Below are 25,017 nucleotides of genomic sequence, written 5' to 3'. Positions count from 1 at the left end.
TGCTGATACATACTGTACGATAGCTACACCGTGGCAGACCCTTGTTCCGAGCACTCAGGATGATAGATGACGGGAGGCCGGTTTGTGAACCCTGACAAATTGTCGTGTACCGGCGTGTATATTATGATGGATGGCAACCCTGCTGATACATACTGTACGATAGCTACACCGTGGCAGACCCTTGTTCCGAGCACTCAGGATGATAGATGACGGGAGGCCGGTTTGTGAACCCTGACAAATTGTCGTGTACCGGCGTGTATATTATGATGGATGGCAACCCTGCTGATACATACTGTACGATAGCTACACCGTGGCAGACCCTTGTTCCGAGCACTCAGGATGATAGATGACGGCAGGCCGGTTTGTGAACCCTGACAAATTGTCGTGTACCGGCGTGTATATTATGATGGATGGCAACCCTGCTGATACATACTGTACGATAGCTACACCGTGGCAGACCCTTGTTCCGAGCACTCAGGATGATAGATGACGGCAGGCCGGTTTGTGAACCCTGACAAATTGTCGTGTACCGGCGTGTATATTATGATGGATGGCAACCCTGCTGATACATACTGTACGATAGCTACACCGTGGCAGACCCTTGTTCCGAGCACTCAGGATGATAGATGACGGCAGGCCGGTTTGTGAACCCTGACAAATTGTCGTGTACCGGCGTGTATATTATGATGGTTGGCAGCCCTGCTGATACATACTGTACGATAGCTACACCGTGGCAGGCCCTTGTTCCGAGCACTCAGGATGATAGATGACGGGAGGCCGGTTTGTGAACCCTGACAAATTGTCGTGTACCGGCGTGTATATTATGATGGTTGGCAGCCCTGCTGATACATACTGTACGATAGCTACACCGTGGCAGACCCTTGTTCCGAGCACTCAGGATGATAGATGACGGCAGGCCGGTTTGTGAAACCTGACAAATTGTCGTGTACCGGCGTGTATATTATGATGGATGGCAACCCTGCTGATACATACTGTACGATAGCTACACCGTGGCAGACCCTTGTTCCGAGCACTCAGGATGATAGATGACGGCAGGCCGGTTTGTGAACCCTGACAAATTGTCGTGTACCGGCGTGTATATTATGATGGATGGCAACCCTGCTGATACATACTGTACGATAGCTACACCGTGGCAGACCCTTGTTCCGAGCACTCAGGATGATAGATGACGGCAGGCCGGTTTGTGAACCCTGACAAATTGTCGTGTACCGGCGTGTATATTATGATGGTTGGCAGCCCTGCTGATACATACTGTACGATAGCTACACCGTGGCAGGCCCTTGTTCCGAGCACTCAGGATGATAGATGACGGGAGGCCGGTTTGTGAACCCTGACAAATTGTCGTGTACCGGCGTGTATATTATGATGGTTGGCAGCCCTGCTGATACATACTGTACGATAGCTACACCGTGGCAGACCCTTGTTCCGAGCACTCAGGATGATAGATGACGGCAGGCCGGTTTGTGAACCCTGACAAATTGTCGTGTACCGGCGTGTATATTATGATGGTTGGCAGCCCTGCTGATACATACTGTACGATAGCTACACCGTGGCAGGCCCTTGTTCCGAGCACTCAGGATGATAGATGACGGGAGGCCGGTTTGTGAACCCTGACAAATTGTCGTGTACCGGCGTGTATATTATGATGGTTGGCAGCCCTGCTGATACATACTGTACGATAGCTACACCGTGGCAGACCCTTGTTCCGAGCACTCAGGATGATAGATGACGGCAGGCCGGTTTGTGAACCCTGACAAATTGTCGTGTACCGGCGTGTATATTATGATGGATGGCAACCCTGCTGATACATACTGTACGATAGCTACACCGTGGCAGACCCTTGTTCCGAGCACTCAGGATGATAGATGACGGGAGGCCGGTTTGTGAACCCTGACAAATTGTCGTGTACCGGCGTGTATATTATGATGGTTGGCAGCCCTGCTGATACATACTGTACGATAGCTACACCGTGGCAGACCCTTGTTCCGAGCACTCAGGATGATAGATGACGGCAGGCCGGTTTGTGAACCCTGACAAATTGTCGTGTACCGGCGTGTATATTATGATGGTTGGCAGCCCTGCTGATACATACTGTACGATAGCTACACCGTGGCAGACCCTTGTTCCGAGCACTCAGGATGATAGATGACGGCAGGCCGGTTTGTGAACCCTGACAAATTGTCGTGTACCGGCGTGTATATTATGATGGATGGCAACCCTGCTGATACATACTGTACGATAGCTACACCGTGGCAGACCCTTGTTCCGAGCACTCAGGATGATAGATGACGGGAGGCCGGTTTGTGAACCCTGACAAATTGTCGTGTACCGGCGTGTATATTATGATGGTTGGCAGCCCTGCTGATACATACTGTACGATAGCTACACCGTGGCAGGCCCTTGTTCCGAGCACTCAGGATGATAGATGACGGCAGGCCGGTTTGTGAACCCTGACAAATTGTCGTGTACCGGCGTGTATATTATGATGGTTGGCAGCCCTGCTGATACATACTGTACGATAGCTACACCGTGGCAGACCCTTGTTCCGAGCACTCAGGATGATAGATGACGGCAGGCCGGTTTGTGAACCCTGACAAATTGTCGTGTACCGGCGTGTATATTATGATGGTTGGCAGCCCTGCTGATACATACTGTACGATAGCTACACCGTGGCAGGCCCTTGTTCCGAGCACTCAGGATGATAGATGACGGGAGGCCGGTTTGTGAACCCTGACAAATTGTCGTGTACCGGCGTGTATATTATGATGGTTGGCAGCCCTGCTGATACATACTGTACGATAGCTACACCGTGGCAGACCCTTGTTCCGAGCACTCAGGATGATAGATGACGGCAGGCCGGTTTGTGAACCCTGACAAATTGTCGTGTACCGGCGTGTATATTATGATGGATGGCAACCCTGCTGATACATACTGTACGATAGCTACACCGTGGCAGACCCTTGTTCCGAGCACTCAGGATGATAGATGACGGGAGGCCGGTTTGTGAACCCTGACAAATTGTCGTGTACCGGCGTGTATATTATGATGGATGGCAGCCCTGCTGATACATACTGTACGATAGCTACACCGTGGCAGGCCCTTGTTCCGAGCACTCAGGATGATAGATGACGGCAGGCCGGTTTGTGAACCCTGACAAATTGTCGTGTACCGGCGTGTATATTATGATGGTTGGCAGCCCTGCTGATACATACTGTACGATAGCTACACCGTGGCAGACCCTTGTTCCGAGCACTCAGGATGATAGATGACGGCAGGCCGGTTTGTGAACCCTGACAAATTGTCGTGTACCGGCGTGTATATTATGATGGATGGCAACCCTGCTGATACATACTGTACGATAGCTACACCGTGGCAGACCCTTGTTCCGAGCACTCAGGATGATAGATGACGGGAGGCCGGTTTGTGAACCCTGACAAATTGTCGTGTACCGGCGTGTATATTATGATGGTTGGCAGCCCTGCTGATACATACTGTACGATAGCTACACCGTGGCAGACCCTTGTTCCGAGCACTCAGGATGATAGATGACGGCAGGCCGGTTTGTGAACCCTGACAAATTGTCGTGTACCGGCGTGTATATTATGATGGTTGGCAGCCCTGCTGATACATACTGTACGATAGCTACACCGTGGCAGACCCTTGTTCCGAGCACTCAGGATGATAGATGACGGCAGGCCGGTTTGTGAACCCTGACAAATTGTCGTGTACCGGCGTGTATATTATGATGGATGGCAACCCTGCTGATACATACTGTACGATAGCTACACCGTGGCAGACCCTTGTTCCGAGCACTCAGGATGATAGATGACGGGAGGCCGGTTTGTGAACCCTGACAAATTGTCGTGTACCGGCGTGTATATTATGATGGTTGGCAGCCCTGCTGATACATACTGTACGATAGCTACACCGTGGCAGACCCTTGTTCCGAGCACTCAGGATGATAGATGACGGCAGGCCGGTTTGTGAACCCTGACAAATTGTCGTGTACCGGCGTGTATATTATGATGGATGGCAGCCCTGCTGATACATACTGTACGATAGCTACACCGTGGCAGACCCTTGTTCCGAGCACTCAGGATGATAGATGACGGGAGGCCGGTTTGTGAACCCTGACAAATTGTCGTGTACCGGCGTGTATATTATGATGGTTGGCAGCCCTGCTGATACATACTGTACGATAGCTACACCGTGGCAGACCCTTGTTCCGAGCACTCAGGATGATAGATGACGGGAGGCCGGTTTGTGAACCCTGACAAATTGTCGTGTACCGGCGTGTATATTATGATGGATGGCAACCCTGGCTGCTAATGATAACTTATAATGCGACGGGAATTTCATTTTGGGAAAATGATTCCACTTAACTTCAACTTATCCAATCATCATCATCATCAACCCATCGCCAGCCCAATACTGAGCACGCGTCGCCTCTCAGAATGTAGGCCCGCCACATTGGCGAAGTGGGCATTGATAGACTTCACACATCTTAGTGAACACTAGCTTATGCTCGCGTCTTCGTCCGCGTGGACTACACAAATTTCAAACCCCTATTTCACCCCCTTAAGGGTTGAATTTTCGAAAATCCTTTCTTAGCGGATGCTTACGTCGTAATAGCTATCTGTATTCCAAATTTGATCCGTCCAGTTATTTGAGCTTTCTAAATCCATATAAGCCTCGATAGCTCAACGGTTAATGGAGCGGCCTGAAAACCGAAAGGTCTTATGGCCTAAGAGCCAGCGCGTGTCAGACCTTTTTATAAAAGCTGAAAGTTTATCTGCGTATTGTCCCCAACACTGCGAGGAAAGTTTGTTCGGATGTTTGTTTGAATCGTGGTGGCTTTGGGAGATAACAGGTAACAAAGGTGTAAAAAGTCTTACGTCAAAGTGTAAAGCCTAATTTTTTAATTTTTCTTCAGAATAGTATTACAAATGACGTCATGCATTGGCACTTGCCAGACACTAGTATGGCGGCAACCCCCTGCCAGACACCTTTAAAATTTCCACTTTCCACGACACCAAGTATTGGCAATGCATGATGTGATTTCTAATACTAAGAAAATATAAACACTAAAGCCTAAATTCACGCGGACTAAGTCGCGGGCTTCATCTAGATTCTAGATGTTAGCTTGTTGTGGTATAAAATAAAACGCCAATATTAATTAGTATGTTTATTCAAAAGCCAATCCAAATGTGCGACGCCTTTCCCAGGGTACCCTTCCTGATGCAGCGGCTCGTGATCCGGGGGGCCATAGCTGTACCCCACAGTGTCATAGTTCTGGTTCGGGGGGGCGCCATATACGTGCGCAGGCTTCTTCTCCTCGGCTTTCATCTTCATGAAGTACTTGACTACCAGACCGCCGAACGAGAACAGCTTTTGGAAGAACGTCATCATGAGGAATACGGAAACTGCTTTGAAAATTGCCATTTTTGAGAAGATGAACAGCAGGATCAGTCCTGAAAAGAAGAAAGTTAATTTTTAGGGTTCTGTAGGGATCAACCCATCACCGGCTCACTACAGAGCACGGGTCTCCTCGTGAGAAGGGTTTTGACCATAGTCTACCACGCTGGCCATGTGCGATGTGCTTGATAGACTTCACACACCTTTGAGAACATTATGGAGAACTCTCGGGCATGCATGTTTCCCCATTCACGCAGGTTCACGATGTTTCCCTTCACCGTTAATGCAAGTGATATTTAATTGTTTGAAACGCACATACCTCCAAAAAGTCAGAGGTGCGTGCCCGGGATCGAACCACCGAACTCCCAAATAGACAGCAGACGTCTTAACCACTAGGCTATCAGCGCTCAGAACGCACGCAAGATACTTAAAAATTTAAATACAAAAAATTAGTAAAAAGTATTTCTTGTTCACTAAACCGGTCAAGTGCGAATCGAACTCGCGCACGCACGGTTCCGTACCTTGGAAGGATATATTATTGTGTAGATAATAATTATTTTTTGCTTGCGTCTTGATCCTAAGAACTGATCCTATAAGATTTCCTTTTTCCTTTTAAGGTACGGGACCCTAAAGAAATATGCATACACGCAAGCCTTTAAAAAATGTCTGCTATCCGATTGGTATAGTAAAATACACGTAGAAATTTTGAACGTGGGATCATAGCGTAGGATTATGAAAAAATATTTTTCAAACATTTTTGAACGACAATTTTCACTGCCCGGTAGATATATTCGTGATGTTAATAGTTTTGTGGAGTTTTCGGACGACCAGTTTTATCGGTTTACACATCGTTCGGAATCGTACTACCTACAACTTTTTTAGGATTCCGTACCTCAAAAGGAATTAACGGAACCCGTATAGGATCACTTTGTTGTCCGTCTGTCTGTCGGTCTGTCAATACCTACATGGTACTTCCCGTTGACCTAGAATCATGAAATTTGGCAGGTAGGTAGGTCTTATATCAGACGTTCGGGGATAAATCGGAAAACCTTTACATCACACAAAAAAAAAAAAGTCTGGTCATGAACTAATAATAATTAGTAGGTATATTCAATTTTTGAAGTAGGTAAGATAACTATATCAAATGGGGTATCATATGAAATGGCTTCACCTGTGCATTCCAAAACAGATTTTTATTTATTTTTATGCATCATAAGTGTTTGAATTATAACGCAAAATGTCGAAAAATACGATTGAAGTACGGAACCCTCGTTGCGCGAGCCTGACTCGCACTTGGCCGGGTTTTTTAAGGTTCCACACTCGAACCCTAAAACAGGTTATATGTACCTACTTACTTAGATTATGAGAAGAGAACGAACACTTACCCAAGAGTTTGATCGAATTCCTTTTTTTTTTGGCTCTCGACTCCAAAACAGACAAATCATTGCCTTCTAAACAATAACAACTAACTGCAAACATCAGCAATATTATAACGGACTTTAACATTTTAATTCAAATAGGTTACTAAAAATATTCAAAATTTGAACTTATATCCACAGATCACAAAAAAACTTTATAAGTCGCGTATTTTAACACTGTCACTAGTGTTATTGATTTACTTATCTGTGGTATAATTTTTTTTATAATATTCCAAACGTCTAGAATCTAGAGCCGCAGAGCCAATTATTAAACATGTCTTTTTTTCTCGATATTAGAGCACGGCACAGAACTCTTCAGGCAGGACGCTCTTAAATAAATACCGCATGTTTTGAAGACCCATGTAATTTGTTGTAGGCCCATGAATACGAAGGAAAGTCATTTTGTTTTCAGACTATGAACAAATTGACTTTTCCCGCTCTGTGACTAATTTACCTGTTCGGAGCGATTAAAACCCTTTGTGTCCGCCTCGCGCTCCATACATTATTCAAATTTTACGCGTTAAAAAAAATTTCACCGTTTCTCTGAAAGAAAGGTAGGTATTTCGCAACACAATGTGTTGAAAAGCGCTGCATGTTTTACATGATTTTACGGGGAATTGTGTATTTTTCCAAAAAGCATACGTTAGCCCAACGGTTTCTAATTTTTTTTGTTTTTATCATAAAATACTGACTGTAATCTACTTTACAATCTAGCCTGTGAGTAAAAAGCTATTATGTAACATTAAATTAACCTAAACTTGTATTTTCTTTTTAAAGAATATTAGCCATATTAAATGACTAATATTCCCCTTTCCTCTCCAATTAAGCGTCAGGCTTGTGCTAGGAGTAGGTACGACAATAGTGCAACGGGCGGGATTTGAACCGTCGACCTTTCGGTTTTCAGTCCACTCCTATACCGGTTGAGCTATTGAGGCTCATTTTATTATACCTACATGAAACTTATATATCTCAGAATCTTAGAAGTATTTAGATTTCTAATACGGAAAAGATATTTAAGGTATAGTTATATAGGCAGTTCGTTATAGTTATTTTTTATTCAAGAATATTAGTCAATGATGACTAATTCTAAGATGATTTAATTCGTTTAGTTGAAAACTAGCCAAGATATCTTCCAGAAAAAAAATCTGTTTTACTGTCAGACTAAAGTATTGCCTCAATCACTCATCCTCCGTTAACACAGACAGACAAATTCAAGTTCTTTATTTGCATAGATTGAATAGGTACATTGAAATTGCACAGACCACCACCTATAGACGCCTAATACCACCGATCGCCAAGCTTAGGCAGTTGCTTAGCATAAAAGTCGGTCCGTGCCCATCAGGTACCCTCATTCCGCACATTGTTTTGATTATGTGACTTTTGAGTCCACCAATTTTGAGGCCACAAAGCATTCTCCCCTGTCCCCCGCCAGCATTTTACGATTTTGTTTTCATGAAAAACCTTGTATTTGATTGGAATATATTGTAGAGTCAAACATTTAATACACAAAATGACACAAAAGTATTTTAAAACGTGGTAGGATTTAGGTTTGATGACTAGAATTCAAAAATATCGTCTACTCGTACCTCTCAATCGGTTGAATAGTTTTCCCGGAATTCCGTAATCACATTGACAGCGCGGAGCTGACATCCAGACAAATAATTTCCGGTAAAATACCTCCGGAACTATTCCGGAACGTGTCCGGCGGGCGGCGGTTCCGGAATGTACGAGTGTGTCGCCCTTGGCGTGGATTTGCTGAATGTTGGTACGATAATAAATGCCTAGTACGAGTAGGTAGGTAGTTACCCACCTCAGGTAGTTGCGAATTTACCGAAGTTTTCGAACGATCGAAATATTCACGTTATGAATTATAGAACCCACAGAAATTGAATGTTTTTACTTCTTAGGGTTCCGCACCTACTCAACCTCCGCAGTGTAACTGTCTGACAGTCCTAACGTCTGTCACAGGGTCTGTGGTTATATCAATCAATCAATCAATCAGCCTATTTGCGTCCACTGCTGGACATAGGCCTTCCCAAGAGCACGCCACCACACACGATCCTCCGCCTTCCTCATCCACCCACTTGCCGCTATCTTCTTAAGGTTGTCAGTCCAGCGGGTTGGAGGTCGTCCCACACTGCGCTTGCTGTGGTTATATATAACTAGTTTATGCTCGCGACTTCGTTCGCGTGGACTACACAAATTACAAACCCCTGTTTCACCCCTTTAGGGTTGAATTTTCAAAAATCCTTTCATAATAGCTATCTGCATGCCAAATTTCAGCCCAATCCGTCCAGTAGTTTGAGCTGTGCGTTGATAGATCAATCAGTAAAAGTAAAATATACAAAAGGAAAAGCTCAGTCAGTGAGATTTTCCTTTTGTATATTTATTTATGTGAAAATCCTGCGGTGATTTGACCAAATACGCTGAGCAGCTTTATGGCGTTTAATTTGAAGCCAGTAGCCAAGTGACGAGTCCAACTTAATCTTCCTTAATTTTCTCATTTCGCGAGCGCATTACGTTACGTCACGTCGGTTGCAATGCGCAAATAAAATTTAAAATTTATGTCTCGTGGAGGTTTATGTGGCATTAACTCTTTACTGGAGTGCCTCGTGGTTTTAACGATGTGTTTTATTGTGAGCTTAATTTCATCAAATATGATGAAAATGTTTACTTATTTATTAATGTTATTTTGCCTCGTGGTGTCTTGAATGAGTTTGGGTTGATTCTGCGAAATCTTATACCGGTCTAAATCGGGGGCTAGCCTTTACAGCAAGGAGCATTACGAAAGGAATATCATTACACACACACACACACACACACACACACATACACACACGCACACACAAGTATACACACACACTGTTGTAATTTTATTATTGTATTTACCTACATTTTATTCTAAATCTATTCCGCTAAAATAGTTTTAATTATAATTTTAAGTAATCTCTTTTGGCCTTCTGTTAAAACTAGATTTAAATGCAAATAATATTATGTACCTATTTACGCTGTTGATTACTTTCAAATAAACCAAATAAAAATAAAATTACATTTAGACCTGCCATTTTAGTTGGTAGAATAGGATAAAGAACTGAAACGTGCAAAAGAATTTCTAGTTAAAAAACCGGCCAAGTGCGAGTCAGGCTCGCGCACCGAGGGTTACATACTACTTACAGTCGTATTTTTGTGTGATGTAACCACAAATTTACGGTTTTCAGATTTTTTCCTCTTATATCTGCTATAAGACCTACCTACCTTCCTTTCATGATTCTAGGTCAACGGGAAGTACCCTGTAGTTTCTTGACAGACCGACAGACAGACAACAAAGTGATCCTATGAGGCTTCCATTTTTCCTTTTGAGGTACGGAACCCTAAAAAGGCATGTTTTGGTTAAACCTTAACCTTCCCGTACCCTTGAAGCTACTCAGTCGTCTCTGCTATTTGTTATTTAGCCTGCCGCGTTACTAAAGGCTATTCACGCTTAAATCACGCTAAATCATATTTTCTTTTACCTAATTCGTGTATATTATTTGGTATAGTACCTAACAACTGCCTAGTTACAAGTTATTTGGTACTAGGTGATGCCTGCTACTTCGTCAGCGTAGATATAGGGTTTTTAAAAATCCCGTGGAAAATCTTTGTTATTCCGGCAAAACGTAAAAGTAAAAGTAAAAAGTAAAATATTCTTTACCAATATCAAAACAATAGAAATATAACAAAGATGTTCGCAAGTACAATAGGCGGCCTTTCGCTAAAATAGCGATCTCTTCCAGGCAACCTTATGGTTGAGGATATTATAAAAGTTAAAGAAAGTGGAACGGGTGTACTAAGGGGTGGGTAACGTATCTATGACCAACTTCGGGATACAAGCTATCCTGTACCAAATAGGACAATATCCGCAACTTCGTCCGTTTTGATTTAGATCTTCTTAATCCCGTTTGAACTCTTTGATTTTTCGGGACAAAAGTAGCCTATGACCAACTTCAGGATGCAAGCTATCCTGTACCAAATAGGACGACAACCGCAACTTCGCCCACTTTGATTTAGATATTCTTAATCCCGTTTGAACTCTTTGATTTTTCGGGACAAAAGTAGCCTATGACCAACTTCAGGATGCAAGCTATCCTGTACCAAATAGGACGATAACCGCAACTTCGCCCACTTTGATTTAGATATTCTTAATCCCGTTTGAACTCTTTGATTTTTCGGGACAAAAGTAGCCTATGACCAACTTCAGGATGCAAGCTATCCTGTACCAAATAGGACGATAACCGCAACTTCGTACGTTTTGATTTAGATCTTCTTAATCCCGTGGGAACTCTTTGATTTTCCGGGACAAAAGTAGCCGTATACGGGATGTAAGCTAACTCTGTACCTTTCGTCAAAATTTGTTAAACGGATATTTGAAAAGCTAGCAGACAGACAGACAGACACTTTCACATTTATAATATTTTATATTAGTGTGAATAATATGGATTATATTATGACCTTCAACTTCTTGGAAAAATTAGAGGTGAAATGTTTTCTAGAAAAATTATAATCTAGATGTAATTTTCTTTTCGAATTGTGCCTAATGCCTATCTATCATCAATCACTATTTCCATTAATCTTTCTATCGCAAATGTAATGGACTAAGAGCCAGTTAACAGGTAATTAAAGGTGTAAAAAATCTTACGTCAAAGTATAAAGTGCCATTTTTTTATTTTCTTCAGAATAGTATTGGAAATCACGTCATGCATTGCCAATGGCAATGTGCCAGACACCTATTATCATGGCGACCCATGCCAGACACTCTAAACTAAACTAAAGATTAACCCTCTAACAAATAAACCTGGAATAGCGGTGGAATAGTTATACTCTGTTTTGTCTTTTGCCTTCAAATGTCAAATTACTGATGACAGAGAAAGACAAGAGGGTAAAAGTTTAAGGGTGTCTGGTAGGGAGTTGCACTCCAATAAGTGTCTGGCAATGCACAGCGCCAGACACTTGGCAACTCCCTGCCAGACACCCCTAAAGTTTACGGGTGTCTGGTAAGGGGTTGCCATTGCTACGACACTAGTATCTGGCAATGCATGCCGTGATTTCCAATACTATTCCGAAGAAAATATAAAAAACTAGCTTATGCTCGCGACTTCGTCCGCGTGGACTTCACAAATTTCAAACCCCTATTTCACCCCCTTAGGAGTTGAATTTTCTAAAATCCTTTCTTAGCGGATGCCTTCGTCATAATAGCTATCTGCATGCCAAATTGCAGCCCGATCCGTCCAGTAGTTTGAGCTGTGCGTTGATAGATCAGTCAGTCAGTCAGTCACCTTTTCCTTTTATATAGGTACTAGCTTATGCTCGCGACTTCGTCCGCGTGGACTACACAAATTTCAAACCCCTATTTCACCCCCTTAGGGGTTGAATTTTCAAAAATCCTTTCTTAGCGGATGCCTATGTCATAATAGCTATCTGCATGCCAAATTTCAGCCCGATCCGTCCAGTAGTTTGAGCTGTGCGTTGATAGATCAGTCAGTCAGTCAGTCAGTCAGTCAGTCAGTCAGTCAGTCAGTCACCTTTTCTTTTTATATATAATTTTATATATAGAGATTTAGATTAGACTTGATACTTTTATGTAAGATTTTTTACACCTTTATTATCTGTTATCTCTCAAAGCCACCACGATCGAAACAATTTCCTCCCATTTTTGGGGACAATACTTTCTGCTTTTATAAAATGACGAAGGTCTGGCACGCGCTGGCTCTCTCTCTATAATGTTAGTACAGCTAAAACTTTGTTAAGAAAGCCCAAGTTTTATAATATCTAACAGTTTTGTGATTGTATACGTAGGTTAGTGTGGCTGGTTGTTCGTAACTAATTAGTGTGTTAATTACTCCAAGAATTAATTACTGCACGAGACATCTCAATAAATCTACCGACCTTTTGCTAAAAAGTGAGCCTAGTCGTTACGACGTCCGCCTCCTATTCGAGAGGTCGGGGGTTCAATCCCGGGCACGCAGCTCTAACTTTTCGGAGTTATGTGCGTTTTAAGAAATTATATATCACTGGCTTACATCGTGAGAAAATCTGCATGCCTGAGAGTTCTCCGTAATGTACTCAAAGGTGTGTGAAGTCTGCCAATCCGCACTTGGCCAGCGTAGTGGAATATGGCCGAACCCTTCTCATACTGAGAGGAGACCCGTGCTCTGTAGTGAGCCGACTATGGGTTGGTCATGATGGTGATGACTCACTGTATAATGCGAAAACCGTGAATTTGTGGGTATATCACAACTTTTTTTTTAATAGGTATGTTCATGAATTAGTATTTTCAATTTTCGAAGTAAGATAACTATATCAAGTGGGGTATCATATGAAAGGTCTTCACTTGTGCATTCTAAAACAGATTTAGAACTAGAAAAAATACGACTGTAGTCCGGAACCCTCATTGCGCGATCCTGACTCCTATGGCCGGGTTTTTGTAAAGAAAATGCCTACTCGTCGACTCCACAGCTTTCCCTGTCCCACCTGTATGACACGTACGAGACACGAGTATACAGCGTGCCGTTTTATGACGCGCGTAAACGGTTTATAATCCGAGACAGCGTCAGCGATTTATGGTAATTCGTTAACCCGGTTTACGCCTCGCTGATACCCGGCCTAATTTGATTTTATCATTAAACGTGAAAGTTGCCTGCTCCACAGATTCTAAGTCATTTTTAAATACATCATCATAAACCGATAGACGTCCACAGCTGGACATAGGTCTCTTGTAGGGACTTCCACACGCCACGGTATTGCGCCGCCTGGATCCAGCGGCTCCCTGCGACTCGTCTGATGTCGTCCGTCCACCTAGTGGGGGGTCTTCCAACACTGCGTCTTCCGGTGCGAGGTCGCCATTCCAGCACCTTGGGACCCCAACGTCTATCGGTTTTACGAACTATGTGCCCTGTCCATTGCCACTTCAGCTTCGCAACCCGTTGAGCTATGTCGGTTACTCTAGTTCTCCTACGGATCTCCTCATTTCTGATTTGATCACGTAGAGAAACTTTAAATACATTTTATTTTATTTTATTTGTTTTTTGCAATCAACAGCGATATATATATTGGAGGGTCGATATTGAAAGAGTTCTTACTGTCTATAGACTCCGTGAAAAGAAACGTATGAGTTTTACTCTACGGAAGGTAGCCATCTTTATTTTAGTTGTCAGAGTTGGACTTTGACACGCACGAATTTTGTTGTCGTTCACAATTTTCTCTCGCGTTAAATTAATTAAGTATCAGATTATAGCTTAGCTAATTATTATTCTTTGAGATAGGTAGGTAGTTTCTTAATCGTGATATTTAATTCGGTGATTGTGATATAGTTAGAACAGTAATTGTTCGATGCTAATGTACATTGTGTTAAATCGTAACATCTAGTGCCATCCGGTGACTTTGTCTGCAAAGCACTATTAATAATGTTCGCGTAGTTGTTTGACGAATATGGAATACTAATTATTGGTGAATATTAGAGTAATTCGTGAGTTAACGTTTGGCTCAGTGGATAGATTATTATAAGGACATCCGTTAAGGTTATTTCTGCAGACGCTAGTGATTTAGAGTGTAATTGGAGATATACCGGCAGTTGAGATAATGATTAGTTTGAAGTGATAGCTTAGTGTGATAGTAACTTGAAGTTAACTTTGATAGTAGGTACCCGCTTTAGAATCGTATAACCCGGTTGGTAAAGAATCATTGATGACTCTCGTGTAATGTTGAAATGGATTAGACAATGAGTTGCCCATGAGATCGAATAGCTTACATTCTACCTGGTTTCTGTTGTGATCGCTTATTTGGGTGGATATAGTAGTCGTGGCGCGTGTGGCGCACGATGCTATGGTGTTCTGTATGCAGATGTGCACAGAGTGGAGAAGGTAGAGCTATTGCGATATTCTGAATTAGTAATGAGAAGTCAATTATAAGATCTGGTTTAGATCGTAAGAGAGTCGATGCAATGATCCTTTTAAGAGCGTTCATGAAGTTGTGATTGATTACCTTGAGATGATTAGATAACGGAGTAGGTCGTGACTTGATTGAGAGGTTGCAATAGCAATTGCGCCCTAATCACACGATGTAGTGTTTAGCTTAGGTTAGCTAGTTTAGAGTGAGGTGAGGGGTCGCTGTGAGGGGTGGTTGGAGGCGACCATAGGTAGGGTTAGGTTAGGGTGATCTGGTTGTGTTACGTTGATGGTTTCCATGTGCGATACGTTACTGAGAACTATTTGTAAAGAACATGGATTAAAGTACCTACCTATTAATTACTACCTTCTGATGTCGGCTAAAGATGAATAATAATTATCAGCCATCCTCCTGTTCTCCGACATCAGAAGTGGGATACACGATTTATGCCCACATTTTCGAAAATCATTGCAACACTAGCTTTGTTTAACAAAAAAAAAAAAAAAAAGACAAGATTTTTTTTTTTTTTTTTTTTTTTTTTTTATTTGTGCAAGACATGTTTTCAATTTTAATACCCACACGTGGTCTTTCTTGAAAAGCTTGATTTACTTTTGTGTGTTTTGAATAAAAAGAGAAAGAAAGAAGGATTATTTTGTGTAGAGATGCGCTAAGGAGTGGTGAAAGTGGCCGTGATTTAATGGAGTTAAACTCAAAACTCGAATCATTTATTCAAAATAGTTAAGTTTAGTTAATTTACAATTTTGACTGTCAGTTGTTGGAGTTATGTGGTATGGTGGTGATGGTGAATTGCGTAAGCTTGGAGCTAAGGCTACGAGGGTTCCAAACTACTTGGTTTCCTTACTAAATGGTTATAGTATTGGGAGTGTGATGTCCCAGCACGGTTGTCATCTAATTTAATAGCTAGTGGTCTGATGTTTTCAGCTGCTGAGATTGACTATCTAGCACTCTCAGATCATGATGCTACTTGGGCATTGGCAGTAAGGGTTGAAAAAAAAGTGCGATATAGGTCTGCATGGTCTTAATATGGGAGGGACTACAACGGGGATAATACGAAATAATTTTATTCATGAAATTTATCTTGTCCCTTACATTTTCGAATATTCGGAAAGCGTCGGCGAGGCATTTGATTCCTTTCATGATGTTGTATAACTTTTCTATGTGCTGTGTTTACCCTTTAAGAAGGTGAAAATGGATAATTGTAATAATAAAACGGTATGGTTGACTGAAGGGATTTTTGGTATAATAGAGTCACCGAGTGACACTGAAGCTGGGCTAAGATGAGATGAGGACTGGCTCTGTAGAGGAGTGCGCTATTCGCCTATGCAGTGTATTTGCAGACATAGTGAATCAGTCGTTTGAATAAGGGGTTTTAGGGGTTGCTAGGCAACTTAAAAATTTCTATAGTTACCATTCCTGTAGCCCGTGTTAAAAAAAAAGGCGATTGATGTGGCACCGTACTATAACATTGGTGCCAATATTAGCGGGAATGATTGGAAAGGTAATGGTGAAACGTCTCAAAAAAAATTCGATGCCAATGGTGTGCTCGTGGATGAACGATTTGGTTTTTGCAATGACAGCTCCACTGTTGAGGATTGTTTCTGTTTAAGTGGAATAGATAATGATAGCCTGAATGACAGGGTACCTATTGCTATTATTTTTCAGGATGTGACTAAGGCTTTTGACTTTGTGAATGATAAAATATTATTGGATAAATTAGATGGATATGGTGTTGAAAGAAGAGCTTATGAATGGATAGAGTCGTATTTGAATGGACCGAAAATGTGCGCTGGGATTGCTAGAATGAAAAATAATACCAAAGGGTGTACGGATCTCCACTGGAATGTGATAAGCGGGGGGTACCTCAGACTGTATGGTATGTGTGGTGTATTAGAATCCTTCCGTTTGAACTGACTTCAAAAACGGAGGAGGTTTTTAAATTCGCCGGAATATTTGTTTTTTTTTTGTAACTTGTATTGGTGACATTACGATAGCGACCACTGTTCGTTGTGTATTGTTTGCAGATGATAGAATAATGTTGAAGGAATGTAGGAATGGGAATTGAACGGCGCTTTGGAGGATAATTAATTGAATTAGTAATAATGACTTGGAAGTGCGCTTAAATAAAACTAAAATGATGCAGTTCATGATCATGCGACGATGGAGAGGGTTGATGAGTTAAAGTTTTTGGGAATAATTTGCGACAGGAACTCTAATTTGAGGGTGCACATTAGGTGTGTGTGCTGAATTGGACGAATTTGTGTATGCGTGGGGACGTCTGGTGCAGATGATATAATTGAATGCGGCTTTGGGTGCATCCCACGGATGTGTATCATCCGTGTTGTCGTATGGATTGACATTGTAGGGTAATTACGTTGATGCTAAAAGGGCATTTCGACTTCAAAGGAAGTGCATAAGGACTGTCTGTGTTATGAGTCTGTTCGATTGCTGTATGCCGTTATAAAAAAACTGGGGGTCCTTCCACTGTGATGCATAGAGGATATGGGCGTATTTATTAGGAGATGTCAAAAATATTTCCAACGAGATTATGAGGTAAGGATGAGTGGGTCGGTTGGATGCACGAACGAGGTATGCATTTCAGAATGCCACAGTGGTAAATGCATGAAAAGCGTTTGCGCTATGGCTGTAAAAAAAAAATGAACAATAAGCTGCCGATTGACCTCAAAAGGATGTGTATAAGGAAGAGCTTAGTGAATTGCTTTTGGAAACGTGCTATTGCGACGTTAAAGAATATTTGATTTATAAAAATGGGTTGTCTAAACGGCGAGGTGGCCATTTAGATGATAAACGGCGAGGTGGCTGTTTTGAAAAAAAAGGGGGTTATCTAAAAGGCGAGGTGGCCATTTAGATAATAAACGGCGAGGTGGCTGTTTTGAAAAAAAAGGGAGTTGTCTAAAAGGCGAGGTGGCCATTTAGATAATAAACGGCGAGGTGGCTGTTTTGAAAAAAAGGGAGTTGTCTAAAAGGCGAGGTGGCCATTTAGATGATAAACGGCGAGGTGGCTGTTCCGATGATGGATGGACGGCGGCGTGGCCGTTTCAGCTGAGGGGAGTTAGCTTGGTGTATAGTGTGGTGGGTGTTTGGAACAGGTGATAGGATCAGTAGCGGGGTACTGCTGGAGTTCGGGTTTTATGAGACATAATTATGAGCGGTGAGTCTATTATGGCAAATGGTGCAGTGTGTTTTAGAAGTTGCTACTATGGATAAAGTTGGGCTATGCTTTGGTTGTGTCATGCTTGTTTTATTTGTAATGGTTGTGATATGCATGCTTTAGAATATGCGGTTTGTGTGCTTGTGCTGATTGTCAGGATGAACGAGCGGATGTTCTGACGTTTATAAAATGTTTGTGCTTGATACATACTAGCGCCCGAGGACGGTCGCATGTCAGAATGGCCGTATTGGAGGGTCGATATTGAAAGAGTTCTTACTGTCTATAGACTCCGTGAAAAGAAACGTATGAGTTTTACTCTACGGAAGGTAGCCATCTTTATTTTAGTTGTCAGAGTTGGACTTTGACACGCACGAATTTTGTTGTCGTTCACAATTTTCTCTCGCGTTAAATTAATTAAGTATCAGATTATAGCTTAGCTAATTATTATTCTTTGAGATAGGTAGGTAGTTTCTTAATCGTGATATTTAATTCGGTGATTGTGATATAGTTAGAACAGTAATTGTTCGATGCTAATGTACATTGTGTTAAATCGTAACATCTAGTGCCATCCGGTGACTTTGTCTGCAAAGCACTATTAATAATGTTCGCGTAGTTGTTTGACGAATATGGAATACTAATTATTGGTGAATATTAGAGTAATTCGTGAGTTAACGTTTGGCTCAGTGGATAGATTATTATAAGGACATCCGTTAAGGTTATTTCTGCAGACGCTAGTGATTTAGAGTGTAATTGGAGATATACCGGCAGTTGAGATAATGATTAGTTTGAAGTGATAGCTTAGTGTGATAGTAACTTGAAGTTAACTTTGATAGTAGGTACCCGCTTTAGAATCGTATAACCCGGTTGGTAAAGAATCATTGATGACTCTCGTGTAATGTTGAAATGGATTAGACAATGAGTTGCCCATGAGATCGAATAGCTTACATTCTACCTGGTTTCTGTTGTGATCGCTTATTTGGGTGGATATAGTAGTCGTGGCGCGTGTGGCGCACGATGCTATGGTGTTCTGTATGCAGATGTGCACAGAGTGGAGAAGGTAGAGCTATTGCGATATTCTGAATTAGTAATGAGAAGTCAATTATAAGATCTGGTTTAGATCGTAAGAGAGTCGATGCAATGATCCTTTTAAGAGCGTTCATGAAGTTGTGATTGATTACCTTGAGATGATTAGATAACGGAGTAGGTCGTGACTTGATTGAGAGGTTGCAATAGCAATTGCGCCCTAATCACACGATGTAGTGTTTAGCTTAGGTTAGCTAGTTTAGAGTGAGGTGAGGGGTCGCTGTGAGGGGTGGTTGGAGGCGACCATAGGTAGGGTTAGGTTAGGGTGATCTGGTTGTGTTACGTTGATGGTTTCCATGTGCGATACGTTACTGAGAACTATTTGTAAAGAACATGGATTAAAGTACCTACCTATTAATTACTACCTTCTGATGTCGGCTAAAGATGAATAATAATTATCAGCCATCCTCCTGTTCTCCGACATATACAATATAATTTTACATAATAACAAACTGAAAATAAGGCCAAATAGGATTACAATTTTTTACAGATTACTTAAATAGATATTAAATATAAATTTATAACAGTACGTTTGATAATTTAAACAAGCTTTACAATAATATAATAATATGAAAATATAAAAGTCAATTAACTAGTAAAAATACCTAGTAGGTGATTCACAACATAATATGTATGTGTGAAAATAACATACTTATCAAAAATTGCGGCACCGCGACCGGCAGGATTCCAACCTGCGTCTCCCGAGTCCCTGGGTATCGCACTCGGATCGCCTACGGTTCACTTGCAGTGCCAAAACTTGAGAAAATACGTGCGAGTATTTTCATTCAGTACTGAAGCGACTGTATGCCATCTAATTCGAATCCTACTGGTTAAGTAGGTACATTAAAAAATTATTTGAAAAACTTGTAGGTAAATAGTAAAACCACTATCATAAAAATTATAATTCAAAGTCGTTCAGCGAACTATGGAGCGCGCTATGTACGGTATTTCCCTGGAGAATAAAATAGGAAATGAGGATATCCGCACGAGACCCCATGGTCGCCAAGGATAAGCACGCACTGTTAACTTTCACCGCGCATTAAGGGTGAGATCTATAGAGCGCACTCTGACTTTGCTTAGACTTAAGACAGAGTTAAAACGAGACAGATCTATGTATATCTCTCACATAAATTTGTCTCGTTTTAACTCAATTTTAAGTCTGAGCAAAGTCAAAGTGTGCTCTATAGATTTCAGCCTAAGACTAAGAGTCACTCGACGAGAACTTAACTCCGGAAACTATTAATGCTCAAAGTGTATTAAACTATTTGCTCCCAGAATCTTCTAAAGACAGACCTACCTATTTAAGCATACGAAGATTTTAATTTTATTGACTTGCGAGGTGTGAAAAATAGAGTATTGAACTTGGGGGCAGTACTGTCTTAGTCTTGATTCTAGATGCAACACCCTCGCTACGCTCGGTAGTTACTCTAGTATCCCTCGTTACGCTTGGGATTTATCCCTAGCCTTCGTGAATTATGTTACAGTTCTTGCAATTCACGAAGGCTAGGGAACTTTACTTGTGGTAACGTCGTTTACATGGTCATTGCGTAAGTGTGAATGCATGTCGGACCGATCAGTCGCGAGCAAGCGCTGTCAAACGCACACATGTAGTGTACCTTATGTATACCGATACGACACAAGCATGAGTCAGTGGCCTTCGTGAAATGCAAGAACTATACTATTAAAGTGAACTACACAAAATCCACAGCAGCTCTCTAACGAGCTCTTATTTACAATGGGTCCCGCAGCGCGGCGGGGAGAAAGTAGTTCATTTTATTTATTCACTAAACTCAATAAATGGATCGCGTCTTAAAAAATATAAAGCAGTAAAGATGATGCAGTGTGCCATATTGTGCAATATTTCGAGCGCTGAACGTGGAAATATAGGAGAAAACAACACTGCAAAATACAGCAGACTTCACTTTAAATTACAGTAAAGAATAGATCCTTGTATTTATTAAGTATTTTTAAAGTACAGTATTTCAGTCAGTCAGTTGTTACAATAAAATAGAGTTTATGAGTAAATACCTTTTATAATAAAATCCCGCAAACTATTTTGGACTTGCCTTTACACAAGTTTAAAAAACCTATTAAAAGTTTGCTCCTGAAAAAAGCATATTACACAATTGAAGATTATCTAAATCACAACAGAGCGTGGATTTGGCCTGCAGCTCGTTGCAGCAACGCAAATGACTGCAAATACTTTTTTAATACATGGCATAATAATATTATATAAGTATCAAATATTTGAAAAGAGCAACCGCCGAGTTTCTTGCTGGTTCTTCTCGGTAGGAAAGGCATTCCGAACCAGTGGTAGATGCATCCGACGATTCGAAAGTACTTGTGAAAGATTACTTGAATAATTTTTTTTTATTATTATATTATTATTAAATTATATAATATTATTATTATTATTAGGTATGGTTTAAAACCTTGTAAACCTTGACCTTGTGGTCTAATAACTTGTATGCAGAGGCGGACTAAGGGGTGAGGGTGAGTGAAAGGAAGAAGCATTTTTAAGGTAGGTACGTGTTTATAAGCACTGATTTATAAAATATTTTATTTATTATGTTTTCTAGTAACGAAACACCTAATACTAACTAGCTATGTAACGATTTTTTTCTAAATGGCGATTCCGGCGATTTAAAATATTTTTCTTTCACTAGATACCTAGTGAAAGAAAAACTATAACGAACCAACGATGTAAAACTTTCGGAGTTATGTGCGTTTTATTAAATTAAATATCACTCGCTTTAACTTTGAAGTCTGCCAATCCGCACTTGGCCAGCGTGGTGGACTATGGCCAAACCCTTCTCACACTTTTTCTAAGCCTGTCGCGGATCATGGAATCATTTGAAAATAGTAATTTTAACCTTTTTAAATCATTCCATGACTCTCTTTTATATAAGGCCCATTCCTTTTTCTATAAAAGCCCATTCTCTTTTCTAAAAGCCCCGTTCTTGTTTCTATAAGGCCCACTCTCTCTTCTATAATGCCCACTCACTTTTTGTAAGGCCCGTAATATCCATAGTAATGTGGCAAATGATGTTCATGGTTTTTCTCGTAATTAATTTTTTGTTATTAAAACTAAAATAAATTTAATGTAATTTTTAAATCATTCCATGACTCTTTTTTCTATAAGACCCATTCTCTGTTCTATAAAAGCCCATTCTCTTTTCTAAAAGCCCCGTTCTTGTTTCTATAAGGCCCACTCTCTCTTCTATAAGGCCCACTCTCTCTTCTATAAGGCCCACTCACTTTTTTGTAAGGCCCGTAATGTCCATAGTGATCTGGCACATGATTTTCATGGTTTTTCTTATGTTCCTTCAGATAACCCACGAACCAGGAGAGGAAGTAGCCAGCTTTGTGGATGACAATCCAGAACACCACCGCGTAGATCAGCTTCAGGATAAAGATCTTCTTGATTACCAGATCCGCAAAATAAACTAAAACAAAATATTAAAATCGGTTTAGAAATTTCGGAGAAATCGGTCTGCATATCAAAAATAATGGTAACACAAGATGTTTATGTTTATCTATCTTCTATCTAAATATATTATAAAAGGAAAAGTGACTGACTGACTGACTGACTGATCTATCAACGCACAGCTCAAACTACTGGACGGATCGGGCTGTTTGGCATGCAGATAGCTATTATGACGTAGGCATTCGCTAAGAAAGGATTTTTAAAAATTCAATCCCTAAAGGGGTGAAACAGAGGTTTGAAATTTGTTTAGTCTGAATGTTTGTTATTTACGATAGTGAAAAGTCCTCGAAAAGAAAGTTAGGTTCTAAGGTACTTACTTCATATCATCAAAATATGATATTTGTAAAAACCCTTAGGATCGCGGGCTTTTATAACGATGACGGAAAAATAAGTAACGATTTTAAAAATACTAACTATTCAAAGGAATTTTTTCGTGTAAAAATTTGTTAACACTTCGTGATATTTTCAGCATCAAAGAAAACGTGTTGAGGTAGCTATTACACGAACACGTCTCTAGCAGAACCCGATAATAAATAAAACTTAAAAACTCACCATACAGCGCAATCTTTTTCCCTTTGCCTCGCGCTTCAATTTCGTTCCCCACATCAAAAGCCTCGCAGCCCGCCAGAGAAGATACGAACAACAAAACCATCACATTCAAAACCATATCCGCCATCGTATTTGCAAGGAAAATCTATATTTTAATCCGTATGCAAGACTCCCCTGTCGTTACAAAATCAATGCCAGTTTCTATAGTCTATACCTACCGTATTATGAGGGAGTGCGCAAAAGTTGTACGTTTATTATATTTGAATAATGTTATCCATTCATTATTTCAGTTATATCAATTTGTTAAGGAAAATAATTATTATTTTTCCCATTAAACAACAATAAAAATAATATTATTGTGTCCAAGTTATAACTAATTTAAAATTAATATCATTGTTTTGGTCACATTTAGGGACGCTTCAGGTACCTATTTTGTATGAAGATATGTAACCTAATGTAATTGTTATCCATGAGACGGTGTGGTCGCTAACCAATAGAGAGGACCCATAGATAACACTTCTGTTATCTATGAGATGATCCATTTCACTGTTAGAAAATTCACATAATTCACATGAAAAGCCATTTCACATGATGTAACCCTCGCTGCCTTTACTTAAGCCTGTGAAAATTTACGAAGCAAAATGTCACAAAGTTTTTTCGTGCGCACGTGGTCATCAGCCCGAGCTTAGACGCTAAGGAGTGTGCGAGCGAGCACACTCACATCGCTGTGAGTTAGAAAGAGAAAACTAAATCAATGTAACAAACCATTGATGTTGGAAGGCCCCCCCCCCCCCCGCCCTCCGATTGTAATTGCAAAAATGGGAAAATAATTTTCTATCAAAAAACACGTCATATGAAATATCAGCGCTATTGATTTAACTTGCTACATAAATTTAACTAGGAACTATGATATATAGGATCTATTTTATTATGGATCATATATACTATTATAGATCATATATACTATTATAGATCATATATGATATACCCTAGTTAAATTGATGTAGCATACATTGGGGCCGATTCTCTTGTACACAATTTCTAAACTAAATTAACAGGTCTAAATTTAGTGCTAGTGATAGCAATAGATATAGACGTGCCATTTAAGTTTAGTTTAGAGATTGTGTACAACGGAATTAGCCTCAATGTTAGTGCAAAAATTAAAAAAATCACTTTCCGTAATAATCGCCTGTGAAAAAAAATTCAACGAAAAATCACCTGTGAAATCACTGTGAAAACAATACACTGAATGGGAATGATTGAAAAGTAGCAATAATGACCATCTCTACATCTCTACCTACTAACCAAGGTATAACAAGTGATAACAAGAAGAAAGCGACATGGCTTTCGTTTCAGCTAACATCTGCGAGTTGGAAGGCTCTAATTAGATTATTCAGTCGTTACTCGTTACAGTAAACTTGGCAATGTGCCAACTGCCAGGGAAGTTGTAATAAGTGAAAACTTCTGACGTAGGTGTTTAGAAATGGCATCGACCATTATAAATTATAATGGACTTTACGAAATGTAGTAAAACTGAATAGGTATATTATGCTAAGTAAAATTTACAGGGTTCAGTATATAACTTAATATATTTACCTGGTTTTGACAGCGCGAAGAGCGTTAAATTTCTAATTAACATGCTACGACAGAAGACTCGCTTCGTGCGTCGTCTTAATCTTCGACCTATATATATATATAAAATTCAAAGTCCTGACTTACTGACTGACGGACGGACTTATATATTATATCAACGCACAGCCTAAACCGCTGGTCCTAGAGAGATGAAATTTGGAGGGTCTATTCTTTGTACAGAGTAGGTATCCACTAAGAACGGATTTTTCGGAATTCCACCCCTCACTCAGGGGGATCAATATGGTATGGAAGTTTGTATGAAAGTCGTCATTATTAAAGTTACATCGATGAAAATTAGTATT

The 25,017-nt window shown here is 40.7% G+C and overlaps 1 protein-coding gene across 1 annotated transcript; it reads right to left on the bottom strand.

Moving 5' to 3' along the window:
- Positions 1-5,193: 5,193 nt before the first annotated feature.
- LOC138403576 (uncharacterized) lies at positions 5,194-24,754 on the bottom strand. Its single transcript, XM_069504741.1, has 2 exons — positions 24,680-24,754; positions 5,194-5,492 (listed from the first exon to the last, which is right to left on the bottom strand). The coding sequence occupies exons 1-2, from the start codon at positions 24,720-24,722 to the stop codon at positions 5,194-5,196; spliced, it is 342 nt and encodes a 113-aa protein (XP_069360842.1). The 5' UTR covers positions 24,723-24,754.
- Positions 24,755-25,017: the final 263 nt, after the last annotated feature.

This window comes from Maniola hyperantus, chromosome 2 (genome assembly GCF_902806685.2).
Source record: "Maniola hyperantus chromosome 2, iAphHyp1.2, whole genome shotgun sequence".
In the NCBI taxonomy this organism is placed as follows: Eukaryota; Metazoa; Arthropoda; class Insecta; order Lepidoptera; family Nymphalidae; genus Maniola; species Maniola hyperantus.
The sequence above is the reverse complement of the archived record's forward strand: the minus strand, read 5'-3'. Positions and strand labels throughout refer to the sequence as shown.

Coding starts and splice junctions, on each gene's coding strand:
- LOC138403576 (XM_069504741.1), bottom strand. CDS start 24,722: ATGTTAATTAGAAATTTAACGCTCTTCGCGCTGTCAAAACCAG. Junction 5,493..24,679: donor CTTCGCGCTGTCAAAACCAG/GTAAATATATTA, acceptor TCTTCTTTTCAG/GACTGATCCTGCTGTTCATC.